We start from the raw sequence: 21,543 nt of genomic DNA, 5'->3' as shown, positions 1-21,543 counted from the left end.
AACATTATGCTAACTCAAATGACTAATAGGAAATATTCTTCTGGGAACGTGAGCTAATGTTGATTTGTGACAATCACAGAGATCTAAAGAAATACGATCATTCTACCTCACAGTTCCCAGAGTCAGGACTGTGACTGTCCAACCTCTCCTCCTGCCTCTCTCGGTGCTTCGGCAGCCCACTGATAAGCCTGGGTCTACAGAAAAGTGACCAAACTGCTTCACTGCTGGTCTCGTCTCTATGAAATCCTTATTTCCTGGTCCCAAGTCTGAGAATATTCTCCCTTTCCTTCAGAGATGTCAAATGTGGGAAGATACACTGCAGCAGAGGGAAGCACTCGTCTCTACCTGGAGAAGAAAAGATCAATCACCTTAAGAAGGTTTCAAAGAAGAATGTCACTACTGAGTGCAAAACTTTTAGTTCATATCACAATTCTAAAGATTTGGGCCTGGTTGCTTCTGGAACAAAATGTGGAGATAAAATGGTAAGACGAAAGCCTTTTGTCCTATTAAAACTTCTTGGTTCAGTCACTTGAAAACATTACTTTTTGTAATTGGTTCCTGAGGGCCTATATATGAGAAAGCAGAAACAAATGGGCAACGTTTTTATTTTTTATGGAGCAAAGTAGTAATAACAAGATAATAAATATTCATTTCGCCTAATCTCTGTTAGACAAAATGATGTGTAAATGTTATAAGTGTGCTTAATTAGTATCTTACAGTAGACATCTAGTGAAGTTATAGGCATAATTTTTAAAATTAGTTTGACTATGACGTAGCTATAGGTTCTTCAATTATGTTATTCATTCAGCCACATTTATTGGCCATTATTATCACCATACTGTGGTGCCAGTGACCATGCTGTACACAAATGATTTAAAGATGAGTGTACTTGAGAACTTCATAGACTGCATTAAATATTAAAATCAAACACAAGTGGGGCGCCTGGGTGGCGCAGTCGGTTAAGCGTCCGACTTCAGCCAGGTCACGATCTCACGGTCCGTGAGTTCGAGCCCCGGGTCAGGCTCTGGGCTGATGGCTCGGAGCCTGGAGCCTGTTTCCGATTCTGTGTCTCCCTCTCTCTCTGCCCCTCCCCCGTTCATGCTCTGTCTCTCTCTGTCCCAAAAATAAATAAATGTTGAAAAAAAAAATTTTTTTTAAATAAAAAGTAAAAAAATAAAATAAATAAATAAATAAATAAATAAATAAATAAAATCAAACACAAGTGCTTTCATAGTGTTGTGACCAATATACATTCAAGCCCAAAGGAAGAAGTGATGGACTTCACTCGTAAAACACAAAAGGCATCTTATGATGCCATTAAATGAGTGACGTTTCAGCTTTGACGTAATGAATATTTTTCAATGCAGACAAAATGAGAAAAGACTTTAAAAAATTGTTTTGATGTTTATTTATTTTTGAGACAGAGAGAGAGAGAGAGAGAGAGAAAGCGGGGGAAGAGCAGAAAGAGAGGGAGACACAGAATCCGAAGCAGGCTCCAGGCTCAGAACTCTAGAATCTGACACAGGGCTGGAACTCATGAACGTTGAGATCATGACCTGAGCCCAAGTCAGATGCTTAACCAACTGAGCCACCCAGGTGCCCCGAGAAAAGACTTTTTAGAAAGAAATACTAACATAATAAGCGAAGATACAGTGTGTATGGCATAGTCAGATAACTGGGAAATTTTGGTGTGACAGGAGCTTTGGGTGAAATATCAGAAAATGAAATTGAGCAGCTAGAATAAGGCCAGATTAGAAAGGGTGTATTATTCCAAGATGAAAAGTTGAGAATGGACACTAAAAATAATAGCCAACTCATCAAGGTTTATAAACACAGGAATATATGGAAAACATAATACTTTCAAAAAATCAGTTATTTTGAAATAGTATGGCTTCTTTCTGTAATACACCTCCTTTCCTCCCATACCACCACCCCCAAACATTACAGTGTCATTCATATCGTGTGATAGAAAAATGAATTGAAAAACAAAATTCATAATGTAAAAAAGGGAACTCGAATTTTAATAATTTAATGGAGCCCTATATTCCAAATCCATATTCTTAACGACTACAGTTTCCCATTATAATAACTAAATATCAAAATGGTGAGGAATGTGTATTTGTGAAATTTTAGGTATGTGTACCAACCACATGCTAGAAAGTTCAAGGACTTTCAATGGTAGAGTATATGAGGCACCACGTTAAAGAAAATATCAAATAATTTCTTATTCACTCCAGATAAGAAATGTCATCCAAAAATACCAACAAAATTGTTTTTTTTAATGTTTATTTCTGAGACAGAGAGAGACAGCATGAGTGGGGGAGAGGCAGAGAGAGAGGGAGACACAGAATCAGAAGCAGACTCCAGGGTCTGAGCTGTCAGCACAGAGCCCGACGTGGGGCTTGAACTCACAAACCGTGAGATCATGACCCGAGCCGAAGTCGGTCGCTCAACTGACTGAGCCACTCAGGCGCCCCCAAAATTGTTTTGTTTTTTAAGAGATAAACAAAATTGACAAACCTTTAAATAGGCTGACCAAGAAACAAAGGGAAGAGGATTCAAATAATGAAATTATAAATGACAGAGGAGACCTCACAGCTGATATCACAGAAATAGAAAGTATCATAAAAAATACTATGGATAATTCTACAAGTTGAATATTTAAACGAAATGGATAAATTCTGAAAAACATACAATGTACCAAAATTAAATGATGAAGAAAGAGAACATCTGAATAAACCAAGAGAGATCAAATCAATAATTAATAATCTCCTAACAAAGAAAAGTCCTGGATCAGATGGTTTCACATGTGAATTCTATCAAATATTTAAAGAATTAATGCCATTCCTTCTCATCATCTCAAAAAATCAAACAGGAGGAGACACTTCCAAACTCACTTTATGTGGCCAGCATTATGCTCTATCAAAGCCAGAAGAGGAAACTATAAGAAAAGAGAATTATGGGCTAATATGGTTGATGAACATAGATGCAAAAATCCTAGCAAACATATTAGTAAACTGAATTCAGTAGCACATTAAAAGGATTATACACTATAATCAAGTGAGATTTATTCATGAGATGCAAGGATGAGTATACTTACACAAAGCAATCAATGATACACCTCATTAAGAGAATGAAATACAAAAATCATATGACCATCTGAATAGATTCAGAAAAAGTATTTGGCAAAATTTAGAATCTTTTCATGATAAAAAGTCTCAACAAATTCTGTATGGAAGGAATGCCCCTCAATATTATAAAGGCCATATGTGGTAAACCCACAACTAATATCATACGCAATGGTGAAAAGTTGAAAGATTTTCCTTTAAGATCAGGAACAAGAAAAGTGTACCCACTCTCCCCACTTCTAGTGAGCATAGTACTGGAATTACCAGCCAAAGCAATTAGGCAAGAAAAAAACAACAGGCATTCAATTTAGAAAGGAAGAAGTTAAATTTTCTGTTTGCAGGTGATATGATCTTATATATAGAAAACCCCAGGGATACCTGGGTGGCTCGGTCGGTGAAGTGTCCAACTCTTGGTTTCAGATCAAGCCACAATCTCAGCTTCATGAGTTCAAGCCCCACATTGGGCTCTGTGCTGGCAGTCCAGAGCCTGCTTGGGATCCTCTCTCTCTAAACTCTCTGCCCTTCCCCCACTTGCACTGTCTCTGTCTCTCTCAAAATAAATAAATAAACTTAAAAAAGAGAGAAAACCCTGAAGGCTCCATCAAGCAACTATTAGAACTTATAAGTGAATTCAGTAAAGTTGCATGATAAAGAACAACATAGAAAAATTAGCCGCATTTCTATACACTAAAGAAAAAAAAACCTATCTGAAAAAGAAATTAAAAAAAACAACAACCCCATTTATAATAGCATCAAAAACAATAAAAATGCTTAGGAGTAAATTTAACCAAGAGGTGAAAAGTCCATAGACTGAAAATTATTAAAGACGATCCAAAAATATGTAGGAACGACAAAAGATCTTGAATCACCAAAGCAATCTTGAGCAAAAAAGAACAAAGCTGGAGGCATCACACTTCCTTATATCAAACAATATTACAAAGCTGAACAGCATGGAACAGACATTTAAAACATGCACATAGAGACCAATGGAATTGAATAGAGATACCAGAAATAAATTTATGCGTATATGGTCAACTAATCATTGACAAAGCACCAACAATACACAATGGGGAAAGGATAGTCTTTTGAATAAATGGTTCTGGGAATACTACACATGCAAAAGAACGAAACCGGATTCTTAACTTACACCATGAACCAAAATGAACTCAAGATCATTTAAGGTATGAAACAGTAAAGCACCTAGAAGAAAACATAGGAGAAAATCTCCTTGTCATTGGTCTTTGCGATTTTGTTTTGTTTTGTTTTGTATGTGATGCAGACAAAAAAGCAAAAATAAATAAGGGGGGCTATATCAAAGTAAAACATTTCTTCAGCAAAGGACACAATCAAGAAAATGAAAAGGCAACCAATGGAATGGAAGAAAAGATCTCCAAACCATATATCTGATAAAGAGTTAATATACAAAAGTTTTAACTAATTCATACAGCTGAAGAGCAAAAAACCCCAACAGTCCAATTAAAAAAAAAAGGCAAAGGACCTAAATGGACATTTTTTTTCCAAAGAAGATATGCAAATGACCAACAAGGAAATGAAAAAGAGTTCAACATCATTAATCTTCAAGGAAAAGTGAATCAAAGCCACTAAGAGATGTCACCCCACACCTGTTTGGATGGCTATTATCAAAAAGACAACAAATAAAAAAATGTTGGTGAAGCTGTGGAAAAAAGGAAACCCTTGTGCACTGTTGGCGGGAATGTAGACTGGTACAGACATTATAGAAACAACAGTAGTTCTTCCAAAAATTAAAAATAGAACTACGCTATGATCCAGCACCCTCACTTTGGGCACATAACCGAAGAAACTGAAATCAGGATCTTGAAGGGATATCTGCACTCCTAGTTTCATTGCACCATTATTTACAGTAGCCAAGATATGGAAACAATTTAAATGCCCTTTAACAGGAAAATGGATAGTGAAAATGTGATATGCATATAAAATATCACAATAATATATACTACATAATTATGGAATATATATAATGGGATCTTATTTAGCTTTGAAAAAGAGGGAAATTCTGTCAGTTTCAGCCACCTGGATAAACTTGGAAGACTTTTCATGTATGCTAAGCAAGATAAAGCCTGACACAGAGACACAAATTCTGTATGGTTTCACTTACATGTGGAAGCTAAAGAAGTCAAAGTCACAAAAGCAAAGAGTAGAATGATGGTTGCCAGGTGGGGAAAATGGGGAGATGTTGGTCAAAGCATACGAATTTTCTGTTATCAGTAAATTCTGAAGGTTTAATGTAGAAGGTGGCTATAGTTAATGATGCTGTAATGTATACTTAAAATTTTCTAAGGGGGTAAAATTTTAAGTGTTCTCAACACACACAAAAAAGTAACTATTTGAGGGGATGGATGTGTTCATTGTTTTTGGTAATCATTTCACAATGTATACATTGTATATTAAATCATTAAAATATGCACTTGAAATATATACAATTTTTATTTGCCAGTTATACCTCAATAGAGTTGGAAAAACATTTCCTGATACACGTTTTTTAAAAGAAATAGGCAAAAATCGGAGTGACTGGGTGGCTCAGTCAGTTAAGCATCTGACTCTTGATTTTGGCTCAGGTCATGATCTCATGGTTTGTGGGATTGAGCCCCGAATCTGCTCTGCACTGACGGTGTGGAGCCTACTTGGGATTCTCTCTCTCTCTCTCTCTCTCTCTGCCCGCCCCCCACCCCCCCCCACTCACATACTCTCTCTGTCTCTCAAAATAAATAAATAAGCATTAAAAACATAAAGATAAAACAAATAGGTAAATATAAAAATAACAGTTAAAAACTTAAAAATTGGGCAGGGCGCCTGGGTGCCTCAGTCAGCTGAGCATCAGACTTCAGCCAGGTCACGATCTCATGGTCCGTGAGTTCGAGCCCCGCGTCAGGCTCTGTGCTGACGGCTCAGAGCCTGGAGCCTGCTTCGGATCCTGGGTCTCCCTCTCTCTCTGCCCCTCCCCCACTTGTGCTCTGTCTCTCTCTGTCTCTCAAAAATAAATAAATGTAACAAAATTTTTCAAAAAGAAAAAATTTTAAAAATGGGCTAAGATAAGCCAGGCAATAATTATAAGCAACAAAAACAACAATAATTTTGTTATAACATGTACAAAAAAATAACAAGCAAAATGGAAAACAAAGTTAATAAGCATAAATAAGAAGATTAATTGATATTAAAAATAACCAAATGCACAGTTGACAATGGTGGTATAGGAAGCATGGATCTTATTGAATCAAAAGAAAACTTGCAGGATGCCTGGGTGGCTCAGTCGGTTCACCATCTGACTCTTGATTTTGGCTCAGGTCATGATCTTGCCGACGTGGAATCAAGCCCCAGGTCCAGGTGCGCGCTGAGCATGCGGTCTGCTTGGGATTCTTTCTCTCTCCCTCTCTCTCTCTCTGCCTCTCTCTCTCTCAAAATAAATAAAGAGAACAAATACACTTTAAAAAAACAGAAAAAGAACACTTGATAGAAATAATAACATAAATTGTTGCACTTACAACTGTAGAATCTTTGATAGGTTAACATTTGAAGAATTAGTAAGGATACAGGTATTTGAATGATGAGTTTGTATATAACAGTGTTTGATTGTACGCTGCATTAATTTCAAATATCTCATCAAACATTTATGGAGGATTTCTTCTACAGAAGATTCTACATGTGTTTTTTTTTTATAATAGAAAAAAATCATGTAAATTCTAAGAGCAAGTCATTAATTCATACTGGTAACTTTATTTCCAGGTGTGCAGCAATGGTGAATGTGTGAAACTCGAAAAGGTCTACAATTCAACCAATTGCTTGTCTCTGTGCAGTGAAAATGCTGTAAGATTTGGCTCCTTTTTAAATTAATGTCTTGCCAGTCATTTGCTTACATAGAACTTCATTCCTGAGCGTGTGTGTGTGTGTGTGTGTGTGTGTGTGTGTGTGTATGAGTGTTGATTTTTAAATAAAATACACATTTGGGATCCATGTTTTCATGTATCATCCATAAAATTGATCTAAAGACCCAAACCAGGTATTACTTATAGATATTGTCAATATTACAAGTATATAGTTTATCATTGGACTGGTAATCTAGAAACCTAGTAACTTATGTACATATGAAGTTGAAACCTAAAGGATCTATCATAATGTCACTTACAGTAAAATTATAACAATGTCAACATTAATTGAAAGCTTTTGACCAAATAACAAAAATTATATATATGTATATGTATATGTATATGTATATATACGTATATGTATACGTATATGTATATATACATATATACATATATATACATATACGTATACGTATATATGTATATGTAAATGCATATATATATATATATATATATATATAAAATTACTCAACACTACCTGATACCACCAGTACCTAGCAGTTTGCATTTGTGGGTAACATTTTTCCTTCGTGCAATTAATCAGTAACACTTATATATAAGTTGTATGTGTATCAGGTACCCTTCCAAGTACTTTACATATATTACATTTTAAACACTTCACAACAGCCTCAAAAGTGAGTACTATTCTTATGCCCAATATTACAGGTGGAGAATAAGTCACATGATGTTGTGTTGAAGGAAAAGCTGAAATATAAGTGCAGAAAGAGTGCATATCCTTAATCATTACACGATGGTCTTTGATGAAGAAAACATTGCACCACTCTTTTTTCTCATATTAACGCTATATCGTTATTACTAAGGCTAGTTAGAGCCAGCTGTGTGGCTATGACATGTCTAACTCTAACAGGGCTGTTCTTTTAATAACATTCATGTCTTCTAGAAAGATAAGTAAAGCCATCTAATTCATCTGGTTTTAAATTTGTTAGAATCATTCTCTTGTCCAAAGGCCACCTTCAAAAGTTGCTTCTTCTTGCAGTTTCATTTATTTATTTGTTTCCAATGTTGATTTTGATACGCAGTTTAATTAATCTGTAAAAGTGTGTGTGCGTGTGTGTGTGTGCGTGCGTGTGTGTGTGTGTGTGATGTTGAAACAGCCCAAGCTAAGCGAGGTACAAAACACACATATAACCTGATAAAATTATATGATTATTCTTCCAGGTGGATGGCCCTGAACTTCAGTGCCAGTGTGAGGAAGAACAGGAACATGTGGACTGGGGAGAAAACTTAAATGCTACCAGTGAGCATTCTAGAATATAATATCAAAAGCCTAGACAATGAGAAAGCTCGTTTTCCTTATTTCCCAAGTCTAATACATGTATGTTGTGTTTCCGTGTGGATTTGTGTGGTCTTTTTACTATTTTGCATATTTAAACACCTAAATTTGAGTATACTACAATTGCTGTTTCAATTAATGTATCTTCTTCTAGTTATATTTGGATAGGATCTTCTAAGAAACTGTAACACAACAAGACCTTTTATAGTCAATTAACAACTAACAGTCAACACATTTCCTGCCGATTGTTGTTCTTAAACATAACGGACTCTCAGGTTGAGTGTCAGTTGTTAATACACATGATAATTTGTATAATGGTTTGGTCTTTTACTTTATATTTTAAGAAAATGGAGGAAGGGGACATTAAAGTCCTTTAAGTAAGGGAGAAGCTGGATTGTAATAGCTCAGTTAATACTCTATTGTCCTAAGGTTGATGTCCTGGCTAAAGCTTATGTTTTTTAATGTTGCAGATATATCCATCCTGGTTGTTGTGCTTGTCCTGGTGGTTATTGGTGTAGGGGTTGTCGCATTATTAATTCGTTACCAAAAATGTATTAAGCTGAAGCAAATCCAGAGGTATGTATTTTCTGTCTAGTGAAATGGGACCACTCCTAACGATATATAAGCTCTGTCACTGTAGACGATATTCCCTGGGGGAGAAGTCTAAGCCTCTTACTGAAGACGAAGTAAGAGTAACAGTAAATCAAGCTTTTACATACTTAGTTCTCATCTCCAAACGCTTATCCCGATGGTTCCCAAAGTTTGCTACACATTGGAATCCTAGAGATTTTTTACAAGAATACTAATTTCAGTTTCTCCCTCTGATTAAATTGTTATGGGGTGCAACCTGAGTATCAATCGTTTAGAAATCTTCTAGATGATTAAATATTAACCACAGGCATACCCCGTAGCTTATGTCAATATTCAACTTCCTCTTGACAGCCCACCGAGAGAGACACTGGGAGTGGAGAATAAAGGATACTTTGGTGATGAGCAGCAGACAAGGACTGAGCCCATCTTTCCCGACATTCATCCCCTCCACGTAAGCCAATGTCACTTGCAACAGCTGACTGATTTCAAAAGTAGTTGCATGTGTATTCGAAGTACAACTAGCCCTAAGCTAAGTGATATGGGAGGTGCTAAAGAACAGTTTAACGTGATTCCACACCAATGAAGCCTTTGGTCTACATGTGGGGAAGGAAAAAATGGCAGGACATAAGCAAAGCAAGACACTATTTCACAGCAGAATCTATGAGTTAAATAAAATATTGATTTGTGCACTATCAGAAAAATTTACAAACGTAAACTATATTTTGGGGCATAAAACAAGTCAGTAAATTTAAAAGAATGGGAGTCATACACAATGTTACCAAAACAAAACTTTATTAAAAATCAGTAACAGGGGCGCCTGGGTGGCTCAGTGGGTTAGGTGGCCGACTTCGGCTCAGGTCATGATCTCACGGTCCGTGAGTTCGAGCCCCGCGTCGGGCTCTGTGTTGACAGCTCAGAGCCTGGAGCCTGTTTCAGATTCCGTGTCTCCCTCTCTCTGACCCTCCCCTGTTCATGCTCTGTCTCTCCCTGTCTCAAAAATAAATAAAACATTAAAAAAAATTTTTTAAATCAGTAACAGAAAACTATCGGAAAAAATCTCCAAATGAAAATTAGATAATAAATTCTAAAGAACACCTGGGCCAAATAAAAAATCAATAGGGAAAATGGAAAATACTTTAAAGGAAAATGAAACAATACCTACCCAAATTTGTGGGAAGTAGTGAAACCAGTAAAGGAGAGTTTATAGCACTAAATACTTACGCTAGAAAAGAAGAAAGGTATCAGATCAATGACATCAGCTTTCATTTTAGGAAACTAAAAAGAGAAAAGCAAATAAAACTCCATACAAATAGAGGACAGGAAAACAATAAATATTGGTCACCAATGAAACTAAAAACAAAACAAAACAGGGGCGCCTGGGTGGCGCAGTCGGTTAAGCGTCCGACCTCAGCCAGGTCACGATCTTGCGGTCCGGGAGTTCGAGCTCCGTGTCGGGCTCTGGGCTGATGGCTCAGAGCCTGGAGCCTGTTTCCGATTCTGTGTCTCCCCCTCTCTCTGCCCCTCCCCCGTTCATGCTCTGTCTCTCTCTGTCCCAAAAATAAATAAACGTTGAAAAAAAAAATTTAAAAAACAAAACAAAACAAAATCCTGTAGGCAGACAATAAAAGCAAAAGCTGTTTTCCAGAAATTAATAAATCTTATAAACTTCCAGTCACACGAAGAGAAAAAGGTACAAGAGTCAAAATGACTATCTGGAATCATAAAGGTGACATCCCAGGAGAGTAATGTCCCTTATTAAATTGACAATATTTTGAATATGGAGATTAATTTGAAAAATTATTATTTTAACATATATATATATTTGACAGTGTAATTCAATAGTAAACTTTTTCAAAGTTTCAAATCACCAAAGCTTACTCATGAAGAAAGAGATTACCAAAATATCTCCGTGTTTAATAGAGAAATTGAATTTGTAGTAAAAAACTTTCTACAAATAATAATAATAATAATAATAATAATAATGGGTGAATTCTACCAAACATATAATGATGAAATATTACCAATTCTACATAAACTCTTCCAAAAAATGGGAGAGAATGGATACTTCCCAACTCTTTTAACAAGGACAGTATTTTTCTGTTATCCTTCTAGAGAAAAGCATTATAACACAGAAAACTGTTTGCCAATATTTCTAATAAATATAAGTGCGTAAGTACTAAATTTTAGCAAATTGAATTTCACAATGCATAAAAAGGATATGGTATTGTGACCAAATGAGGGTTATCCTAGGAACGTAAGGAAAATTTAACATTAACAAACCAATCAAGCTAATCCACGGTATCATTTGGCAAAAAGTAAAATTATATGACCATCTCAATAGATGTGGGAAAAGCATTTGGAAAAGATGTAATCTATGTTCCTGATAAAACTCAGTAAATTAGGAACATAAGGGAACTTTCTGAACCTGGTGAAAGTGTCTACCAAAAAACCTATAGCTGATATATTTATGCTTAAAAAAACTGAATACCTTTTCTATAACAACAGGAATAAAGCAATGATGGACACTTCTATTGAACATTTTACTTGAGACTATAGCCATTACAATAAGGCAAAAAAAAAAAAATCAGAAAGAAAAAGAGTAAACCCTTTTGATTTGCTGAAGACACTATCATCTATAAAAAATCCTATACTAGGGGTGCCTGGGTGGCTCAGTTGGTTAAGCACCTGACTCTTGATTTCAGCTGAGGTCATGATCTCACAGTTTGTGAGATAGAGCCCCATATTGTGCACTGTGCTGGCAGCATGGAGCCTGCTTGGGATTCTCTCTCTCCATCTGTCTCTGCCCCTCCCCCACTAGTGCACTCGCTCTCTCTCTCTCTCTCTCTCTCTCAAAACAAATAAATAAATAAATCCTATAGTAAAAAAAGTGAATTTAGTAAGATTTTTTTTTCAATATATGAAATTTATTGTCAAATTGGTTTCCATACAACACCTAGTGCTCATCCCAAAAGGTGCCCTCCTCAATACCCATCACCCCCCTCCCCTCCCTCCCATCCCCCCATCAACCCTCAGTTTGTTCTCAGTTTTGAAGAGTCTCTTATGCTTTGGCTCTCTCCCACTCTAACCTCTTTAAGATTTTAAGATATGAATCTGTGCACAAGAACCTATTGTGTTTTCATATACAAACAAGAATATAGCTGGTTATGGAATTTCAAGCATTCAGAAATTGACTTTACATTCGGATGCTAAAAGATCTGCCTTGGTCAATTCTTACTATAATACATAAAGAAACTCCCACTCTTCTCCAATGTAAGTTTGTTTTGTGAGTTCTTAGACTTCTTCAGTATAAGAGAATAACTTAGGGAAGAATATTTCCCCGTGTGTTTTGATATTTGTACATTTACTAGGTGTTTTCTAGAGATAGCTAGAAAATTTATTGTGCAGGCTTAGAAAAGGGTCATACTTGCCAGAACACTTAATTGCAAGGATAATAGTATCTCTTTTTCCTAGCAAAGAACTGCAGAGTCCTTGGAGAGACTTCCAACCAGTTTTTCAAGTCCGCACTACATCACACTGGTATGGTCGCTTACCCCCTTTCTGTTGGGTTGTGCTAGTCTGTGGCCATTTCAGTAATAATTTCGGTGTCACTTAACTATTTGCTGGTTCCTTGAAATAGTCAAATAATATAACAAAGCTCTGAAAGCACCAAGATTTTCAATTGTCTATTTTTCAAATGAACAATTCTCATTATGCTGTCTATATTAGTAGCTAAAAGGGTGTGATTAAGATAGCTTTCAGTCTATGGTTCCCCAGAATCCTCCTCTCCCACAAAAGGATCTCGGAGCGTGCCACCCAGTTGGGATGGGGCTGAATGATCATTTCTTCCCATACCCCACTCAACCAGTACCGTCCATTTTGACAAATTGTTTTTACTGGGGTTTCAACAGGGATGTTTTCGCAATGGAAACTCCAGCGCTTGAAAAATGTTTGGAAATCTCTTACCAAATACAGGGTTGGAGAGATCCACCACAAAGTTTACAAGGAAAAAAAAATGGCTTCGGATAAGGCTTCACTAATCAGGACTATCTCCCCATCGTCTCCCATAGCAATGTACAAACTTTCTTAGATTGTTCACGGATCAAGAAGAGACTGTCTGCATGTGATGTGCTTGTGTGTATGTGTGTCTACTTGTGACATCTGGTACAGTTCCTGACACAGCACAATTTGTGTATTCCAGAAATCTGCAAATAAAGACCTAAGAGGAATCGCAGATCCCAGTCAAAGTGCCAAAGAGGTAGGTTCCTGTGACAGATGGTACCCCCACCCACTATTGATGGAGAGGGGACACCCTCTGTCCTTACCAGAAGAATAAGATGGTTGGAATTGTTTTCTCCCATGTGCTAAAATTTCTAAGAGACAATTTAACAGAGTATGTTTCAGTCTGAGAATTTCAAGCCTGACTATGGGAGCAAGCTAGGATTTAACAGTCTCAGAGTCTTGGGCATTTTTAGACATAACAGAAACAAAACTTCTTTCTTAGACTTTTCTTGCCCAGAGTATACACACTTATGGTTTCTCATGAAGAATTTTTTTCAAATGTTTATTTATTTTTGAGAGAGATGGAGTGTGAACATGGGAGGGGCAGAGAGAGAAAGAGAGAGGGGAGACACAGAATCCGAAGCAGGCTCCAGGCTCTGAGCCATCAGCACAGAACCCGACGTGGGGCTCGAACTCACAAACCGTGAGATCGTGACCCGAGCCAAAGTGGGGATGCTCAACCGACTGAGTCACCCAAACACCCCTCTCATGAAGAATTTTAAGGACCAAATAGCACTGGTAATTACGGAGAAAGTACCATTCCTAATGGAAAGTTATTTCATGTTTGCTTTATCAAAGTTTCACCTACTAAATCAGTAACTGACTCTATCTGAGGGATGATTTCACTTTTTAAGTGCAATGGCTATATTAGAAAATTTATCAAAAAGTTGTGATTTTTGTCAAAACGAGACAAAATGAGCACTGTGGCTACATATCAGAGTTTCTGTTTTCATTCCTTCATTCATCCATTCATCGATTTCTATTGAGTTTCTACAATGTACTGGGTTAATCAGAAGTTTCCCACACAAAACATTCTTTTTTCATCTTTTTTTTTTCATTTCAGAGAGACATAGAGAGGGTAGCGGGGAGGGAGGGAGAACCTTAAACTGGCTCCACACTCAGTGCAGAGCCCTACATGGGGCTCAATCCCAATCCTGGGATCAAGACCTGAGCCAAATCCAGAGTCAGCACTCAACTGACTGAGCCACCCAGGTGCCTCCCCCGTAAAAACATTCTTCACAAGAAATCTTGCCCAACACACTTTCTGTGTTGGAAAGGGGAAGGAAGGACATTTCTAATTGTCCTTCCACTCCTTAATGATGGACATGTCTCATACTGATGAATGGAGAGAGATGCTCCTTAATGCAAACAAACTGTTTGGCATCCTGTAATGAAAAACAAAATGATTTTCTCTCTTTTGTGATAGGCTTGTTCATTTTATAATGACTGCTTAATTAGCCATGGCTAAGGAGATCTGGAAAAAATGTGAACAAGCATAGTACAACAGAATCCCGGAAAGTTACTGTAATTAGCAGATAACAATGAGTAACTGAAATATAATGTGCCGTAGACTTTAGAGAAAATAACTTCTTTTTACCCATCTGTTTCTATTTAGAGCTTGAAACTGGATATCCAAAATGGCTGTGCAAGGCTAGGCTGAGGATTCTGGATGAAAGATCTTCATAACCCTCCCTCGATACTTGCTACACAAATTTCTGGCAGTTTTTCCAAAGTTCTTATCAAGACAGAAAATGTTGATGAGAAGCAACTTCTTTCTGTAATCTTTACCTGTAGAATTTACAGCCTGTAGTGTAGACATTTGCTACAAAAAGATTCTTGGCGTTTTCCCAATGACTAATACAATATAATACAATAACAAAACTAATACAATAGACTAATACAAAATAGTCTCCTTGCTCTAGGATTTTCCTAAAGAATGTCAATCTGGTTACTTTAAAAAAGACTCTTAACCTTGAGGATATTAAATTACAGCCCCGAGTCTAAGAAGCAAAACACTTCTTATAAAAGTTTATTTCTTTGGAATCATAAAACTACTGAACCTTAATTGGAATATGACACGATTGCCACTAATTCTGCTTTAAATGAAGTTCTCTCCTGCAGAAATGCCAAGGAATTCAGTGCAGGAAGTCATCTGATTCCACTAAATAATTAAAAGGTAGAGGGCTGTCTGGCTCATGTCTTGTCAGTGAAGGAGGCAGGAGAATAGTCCTCTTCGCTACAGAATAAATCTTAAAATCGTGGCAGCAAAGGAGGACATGAGATGCTTCTGGTTAAATTCCTAGAATCTCATCTTAAATTCCTAAATTTTTAGAATTCCTTCTAAACCTGACAGAGAAATCAGAGGGGTTATAAGAATTTCAGAAAGTTAACTCCAGCAGAGAAGAAATACTCACGGCTCCCCTTAAGTGCTTGTGAGATCTTTGTAGTGCACAGATTTGCGCAATTACTGTGCAATTTCTCTTCCGTCTCTAGCCTTCCCTGATTCTGGTGTGTGGGGCTGTCCAAGGAATGATGTCAGATATTTCTTATGCCCATGTTTCTCAGCACTTTCTCTTGTATTATTTTCTTTTTGTTAACGGTTAAAGCTATATCAATTGTTTCTTTGTATACTAAAGTGAAGTTTTCAAGTGCTAAATGAGAATTATATGATTCAATAAATAAATAAATAAAGCAAGGAAGAGAGCTGGGTTGTTCTTGGTGAGATTCTTCTTGCTTTACTTGACTGGCTGATGTGAGGACACAGTGAGATCAGCAAAGGACAGCAGGGACTCAGCATTTCACACCTAAGCAAGAATTCCATAAGCGTTTGTTTTTCTGATTAAAACCACTCATTTGAGAAAGAGTGTTGACGATTGCCCGCTGAAAGCAAAAGATGCTAATTTAACTGTTTTATGACTCTTGAGGATATAGAACAAACTGAGGGTTGCTGGATGGGAGGTAGGTGGGCTAGATGGATGATGGGCATTTAGGAGGGCACTTGTTGTGAGGAACACTGGGTGTTGTACATTAGTGATAATTCACTGAATGCTATTCCTGAAACCAATATTACACTACATATTAACAGACTAGAATTTAAATAGGAACCTGAAAACATTTTTAAAAGACAAATGTTTTAGGCAAACTTGTGAAAAAAAGAAATTGTGTGTCATATATACTCCTTAAAGCAAACAATAGTCTTCTGATGTCCAAAACGAAGGGACAGTCACATACTTGTACTTGCTTGAACAATACATATGTTGCCGAACAATATATATATCTCGCCTTCTTGATTCACTATGTTTCTTCTTGCTCTCGTATTTCTTCCAAAAGACTCACCATCATCTCTGCCTTGGGTTCCACATTCAGCCAACTACTAGTTTCCAGTGATTTTTCTTTCTTTCTTTCTTTCTTTCTTTCTTTCTTTCTTTTTTTTTGCAAATTTTTCTTCTCTCTCTCAAATTATAAATATGCCTGGCACCACCTGAGTCCTCCTGCTTGGCTGTTTCATGCCTAGATAATCACTCTGGACTTCTAGTCTGCTCCCCCATTCTTCAAATAACCCCAGTGGCCCTCAGCCGGGTAAGCTTCCTTTTTACTTTAGGGTGTATTTTCCGTGCTTGTCCTTATTACTTATCCGAGGCCCTAGAGACTTGACCTACACTTCTTTCAGATGCTGCCACCCTGTGCCGTGTTTCTTAGGGATCTTCTTCCAATGCTGTCTGCAGATTAGGAAGCAATTTCATGGTTCCCTTGGAGGGAACCAGCAGGAGTGCTGTCCCTGTCCCCAGTTATGGAGCCAGGTATGATTTCATAGCCCTAATATGTATGGCTCTTATCACCTTGGACCGTTTGAGTCTTTTCCTTTGAACCAACAGTTGCAGACAGAACTCCTGTTGTGAATGAACAGACCTGCAGGACTTACGGGCTAAGGAACTCTGTCTTCCTCCTCAGCCTGTGAACTGCTTCCTTTCCCACCCCATACACAGATAGAGAACCTTCCTGATGCTGGAACTTGCCTAAAGTAAGACAGAGCTCGTTACAGCTCTGGGATGTTGTGTTTTGGGGTACTGAGTTACTCTCGGTAGCTGGGTCCCTGTACCCTCTGCCCTGGACAGAGGTGGATTTATCCAGAAGCTAATAAAGCTTGAGCTTCAGGGTCTAACGTGTGCATTGCTCCTTCCCAGACCTTTTATCTAATTTGACATTTACATTTTTTAATGACAGTGGGCTGGTTTGGGTTGGGAAGTGAGAACTCAAATGAGTGCAAATGATGTGTCCACAATAGGGCCTATATCTAAGAAGCAGACAGGACAAAGATGCCCTGTGTTAGGCAGAAATTGGTGGTTCCAGGAAGGGCAAGGAGACGACCAGCCAGAAATGGGATGGGGGGATCTGGGAATGAAAACAGCACGGCAGGTGTGAGGAACCCTCAGCAAACCCATGGCCGACTGGGGAAAGGCTTGGGTGGAGGTGAGTTCCCAGACAGCACCACAGAGAGGAAAATCCAAGAGGGGAGCGAACTTTGACTGTGCTCCCCAATCCACCCACAGATAATGGCCAAGGGCCAGGGCTTTACCAGCATGCTGAGTTTGAGCAAAACCTGTGCGCAAATCACCAAACCCTGAGTGATGCAGACCCAGCGCGACCCATAGAAAAACAATACAGAATACAAAACTAAGGGACGCCTGGGTGGCTCAGTCGGTTAAGTGTCCGACTTCAGGTGGGGTCACGATCTTGCGGTTCACGAGTTCAATCCCCACATCGGGCTCTGTGCTGACAGCTCGGAGCCTGGAGCCTGCTTCCGATTCTGTGTCTCCCTCTCTCTCTCTCTGCCCCTCCCCCACTCGCCCCACTCGTGCTCTGTCTCTTTCAAAAGTAAATAAATAAAAAAATAAACATTAAAAAATTTTTAAAAAAATACAAAAATAAGAAGCGAAACCCGAGCAGACATATCAGCAGCTGTACATCCCAGGGGGCAGAGGGTGGGTGATAGATTCTGCAGTTTAAGTTCGGACAAGTGCCTTTAAAAAACACTCAGAAGTAAATCAGAATTCATACTTGTTGCAGTAGTATTTGAATCTCCCATATACGTTCACGTCAGTTCTGCCAGGAATGCAGTGATGGAGATCCCACACAAACCAAACCAAAAATCAGCATTCCCAGGACAGCATCCACTATTCTAAATACCGGCCAGCTCCACACGACCACGTTGCCATTCTCAGAAAGCATCGGTGCTTCCAAATGGTTGTGGAATTTAAAGGCACTCGGGGCGTGCTAGAATTGGGAAGTCACATCCTAAAAGACCAGTGATCGCTTCCTGATCTGGGGCACAAATACATGCATGGGCCCTGGCAGTCCTCACGGCGCAACGCATGGATGAAGTTTCTACAACGACCACTAGGTGGCCACCTAACAATCTAAATCTATGAGCTGGAAACTCGCCCAGGGAACTCACACAACACCAGGCCTGCAAAATCCGGACTTGAAATAAACTTACCAAGAAGTTTGTTCAAGTCCGTTGCTGGTTACGGAAGACGTAGCTCTGGGAGAATTTTGCCAGACCCCTTTCTTCTCTGCCAGGGTTGTGGGTTGGGTTAGGAAAATAGAAACGGAGCCCCTGAGCAAAGGGGAGTTGGGTGGACAGCCTGAAAACTTTGAATGAAAAGAAAAAAAATTTAATGTGTATTACTTATTTTTGAGAGAGAGAGAGAGAGAGAGAGAGCCAGGGGGCGGGGGTGGCAGAGACAGAGGGAGACACAGGATCCAAAGCAGGCTCCAGGCTCTGAGCTGTCAGCACAGCTCAGGGCTGGGGCTCAGGGAACCAGGAGATCAGGACCTGAGCCAGAGTCAGACGTTTACCTGACTGGGCCACCCAGGCAACCCGAGCCTGCAAACTGTGAATGAGGGCTTTAGATTCTGAAGATAAATCCTGTTTGCTTTCAGTCTTGAAGTCCAGTGGTGTTGAAGCTGACATGTCAGTAGCTCCAAATGACCCCATCTCCTGAAAACTACTGGGGGAGGGCCGGAGGGATCATTTTGTTTTTGCTTTTTACTTTTATATGATCTGTTTATTTATTTTAGTTTTTTGAAGGCCAGCAAATTAGCCACTGCTGCTGTGGACACCGGAAGAGCTCCCCCTTTCCCCAGGGATATGTAACGGCTAGTAAATACCAGGAGGAGCCATAGCCTGTGTGACTTCTATGACTTTGTAGTGGGACATTCATGACAATCGACGTCCACCTACTAATCACCACCAAGGAGTGAGAAGTATCGATTCGACTCCTGAGCTTATTGGACGCTTCCTGATCACTTTCTGACGGAAGCTCAGGCTTTTAGGAAAGTCGAGAGCCATTATGCAAGGGAAATGGCTGTCTCCCGGCCTTGACAGAATCCATTAGTATATTTCTCCAGGAAAAGCTGTAATTGGGAACTATATGTAATGGATATTGATCGCTAAGAAAAGAAGATACACATAACTTTAGACCTCAGGGGTCTCCGGGAGCAAAAGGTACGTAAAAAGGGGTCTTCATAGGATCATAGAAGTGCTAGCCGGAAAGAAACTGAACCGGAGTGGCTTTAGAGCTTAGGTAAGTCAATTCACGAGCCAACAGCTGCTTGCTCAAGGATATCAGTGATTTGCTGCAAGGAGAGCAAATATAGCATTTACTGAGTACATACTATTTGTCAGGCATTTTTCTAAGCACTTCGTATGTAGTCTTTTATTTGACTTAAAATAACTCTAGGAGTTAACTACTGTTATTATCGTCATTTTACGCTTTGAGAAAATCAAGCCCAAGGTAAAATAATTTGCCAAAAGAGAGACAGTGGACGGAAGAGCTTAGCCAGAATGTCAACCCAGGGATTCAACCTCCAGAGAGTGTGTTTCCCATCACTACCACGCTGTTTGGTGTGAATATAATTTTGAGAGGGAGGAAGCACAGGTCCTTCCAACATTCACAGTGGTGCAAGGGAAACTAATATATCTTGCTCCCATTCCCATTTCCCGCGCACCAACTTCCCAGTCTTTGCAGCCACAGCCACAGCCACAAGGATGCACGGATTTACACAGCAAGGCAAGCCGGGCAGGGGCCACCTCCCAATTTAGCCCGACCCTGGCTGCCATGCTGCTGTCTTGGTAGAACCATATTTGGGCTGCACCTGAGACTTTAGCACCTTTAACCCTTCTCCTGGCCCATCCCAAGGGGGGTGCTTGTGATCTGGAACCTTTTCTGTGTTGTACTACTTCAGGTTCTGGGAGGTCTTACTCAGTAGAACAGGGCTCTGCCTGGGCAATGTTTTAGTTCGCTTTAGCATGCCTGGGAAAGATGTCTGTTGCTTCCTTCATTGTCAGCGTGCAGGGAAGGAAAACCAAAAGAATTATTGACATTTGGCAGCAACTTGTGGATCGGGGGATGGCAAGAGTCAATGAAGGGGCCGACCCGCTCTGAGGAAGGCTTCCTGGTTCTAATCAAATGAAGAATGCACAAGACAAGGGGTCACATTTAACATGTGGGGAAGGAGAGAGTATCCGTGCCGCACCTTTCAGACTCCACACACCTGCCAGACCTCTCCGTATTTCTCATTCGATGCCCACTGCAAAGCCCTGTGAAAGTATTCTCTTACAGACAAGGAAGGTAGGGATAAGAGGTGCCCTGCCACCCAGCGGTCAAGGGTGAAACAGAAATCCGCACATAAGCCTCAGACCAAAGCCACGATCCGAACCCACTCCAGTTTCTAAACTGACCTATTATACCCCCAGGGTGACAGTGACATCACAGGTGGCCACTGGAGCTGATTTCTGGGAGAGGCAACTTTGATCTAGAAAGGGGCGGGCCAACCCAAGGCAGTGGGTGGGCCTAGGTTTTTTGTCGTAAAGAACAAGGCGTCCGTTTCATTTCCCAGTCTTCTCCAGGTTTTCAAAGCGATGATTAGAAGGAAGAAAATGTTCATAGGTCTACTGTCGTTCCAACAGGGTTCAAAGGGGATTCACTGGATGGAAAAACGCAAAGGCTTTTAGATAAATCCTATGGCACTTAAAGTCCTTCTTGTCCTGTATTTTTTTTTTTTTCAGCGTTTATTTATTTTTGGGACAGAGAGAGACAGAGCATGAACGGGGGAGGGGCAGAGAGAGAGGGAGACACAGAACCGGAAACAGGCTCCAGGCTCTGAGCCATCAGCCCAGAGCCTGACGCGGGGCTCAAACTCACGGACCGCGAGATTGTGACCTGGCTGAAGTCGGACGCTTAACCGACTGCGCCACCCAGGCACTCCTTGTCCTGTATTTAAACGAGTCCTTTTCTCTCCCGTTGTCCACATCAGCCTCTGGACGTAAACGTTGACGTCCATTACCCAGAGACGGTAACATTTTAAAAACAAAACCGCCCAGAAAACTAGAGATCGGGCTCTGGGGTGTGCCTCTTCAGGTCTACCAGGGAAAGCCTCTGGATACTAATTTGACGTTCTTAGAAATGTGTCTGATACTCTCTCTGCAGGAGCACATAGTTTGAAATATCATTACCTACTGCCGTCTTTAGGCTGGCGGAGGAAAGGAAGAAATAGCCTCCCAGGT

The 21,543-nt window shown here is 39.5% G+C and overlaps 1 protein-coding gene across 1 annotated transcript in view; it reads left to right on the top strand.

Annotated features, from left to right (window-relative positions):
- The window catches only part of ADAM7 (ADAM metallopeptidase domain 7), a 65,003-nt gene extending 49,375 nt beyond the window's left edge, over positions 1 to 15,628 (top strand). Inside the window, exons 16-23 of the mRNA XM_043554124.1 lie at positions 293 to 482; positions 6,891 to 6,971; positions 8,210 to 8,288; positions 8,795 to 8,900; positions 9,267 to 9,366; positions 12,387 to 12,452; positions 13,114 to 13,170; positions 14,590 to 15,628. Coding sequence (XP_043410059.1) covers positions 293 to 482; positions 6,891 to 6,971; positions 8,210 to 8,288; positions 8,795 to 8,900; positions 9,267 to 9,366; positions 12,387 to 12,452; positions 13,114 to 13,170; positions 14,590 to 14,634 — 724 coding nt within the window. The 3' untranslated portion in view covers positions 14,635 to 15,628. The remainder of the gene's footprint in view (positions 1 to 292; positions 483 to 6,890; positions 6,972 to 8,209; positions 8,289 to 8,794; positions 8,901 to 9,266; positions 9,367 to 12,386; positions 12,453 to 13,113; positions 13,171 to 14,589) is intronic.
- The last annotated feature ends 5,915 nt before the right edge of the window (positions 15,629 to 21,543 follow it).

This window comes from Prionailurus bengalensis, chromosome B1 (assembly GCF_016509475.1).
Source record: "Prionailurus bengalensis isolate Pbe53 chromosome B1, Fcat_Pben_1.1_paternal_pri, whole genome shotgun sequence".
NCBI lineage: Eukaryota > Metazoa > Chordata > Mammalia > Carnivora > Felidae > Prionailurus > Prionailurus bengalensis.
Note: the sequence above shows the minus strand (reverse complement) of the source record. Positions and strands in the feature narration are given on the sequence as shown.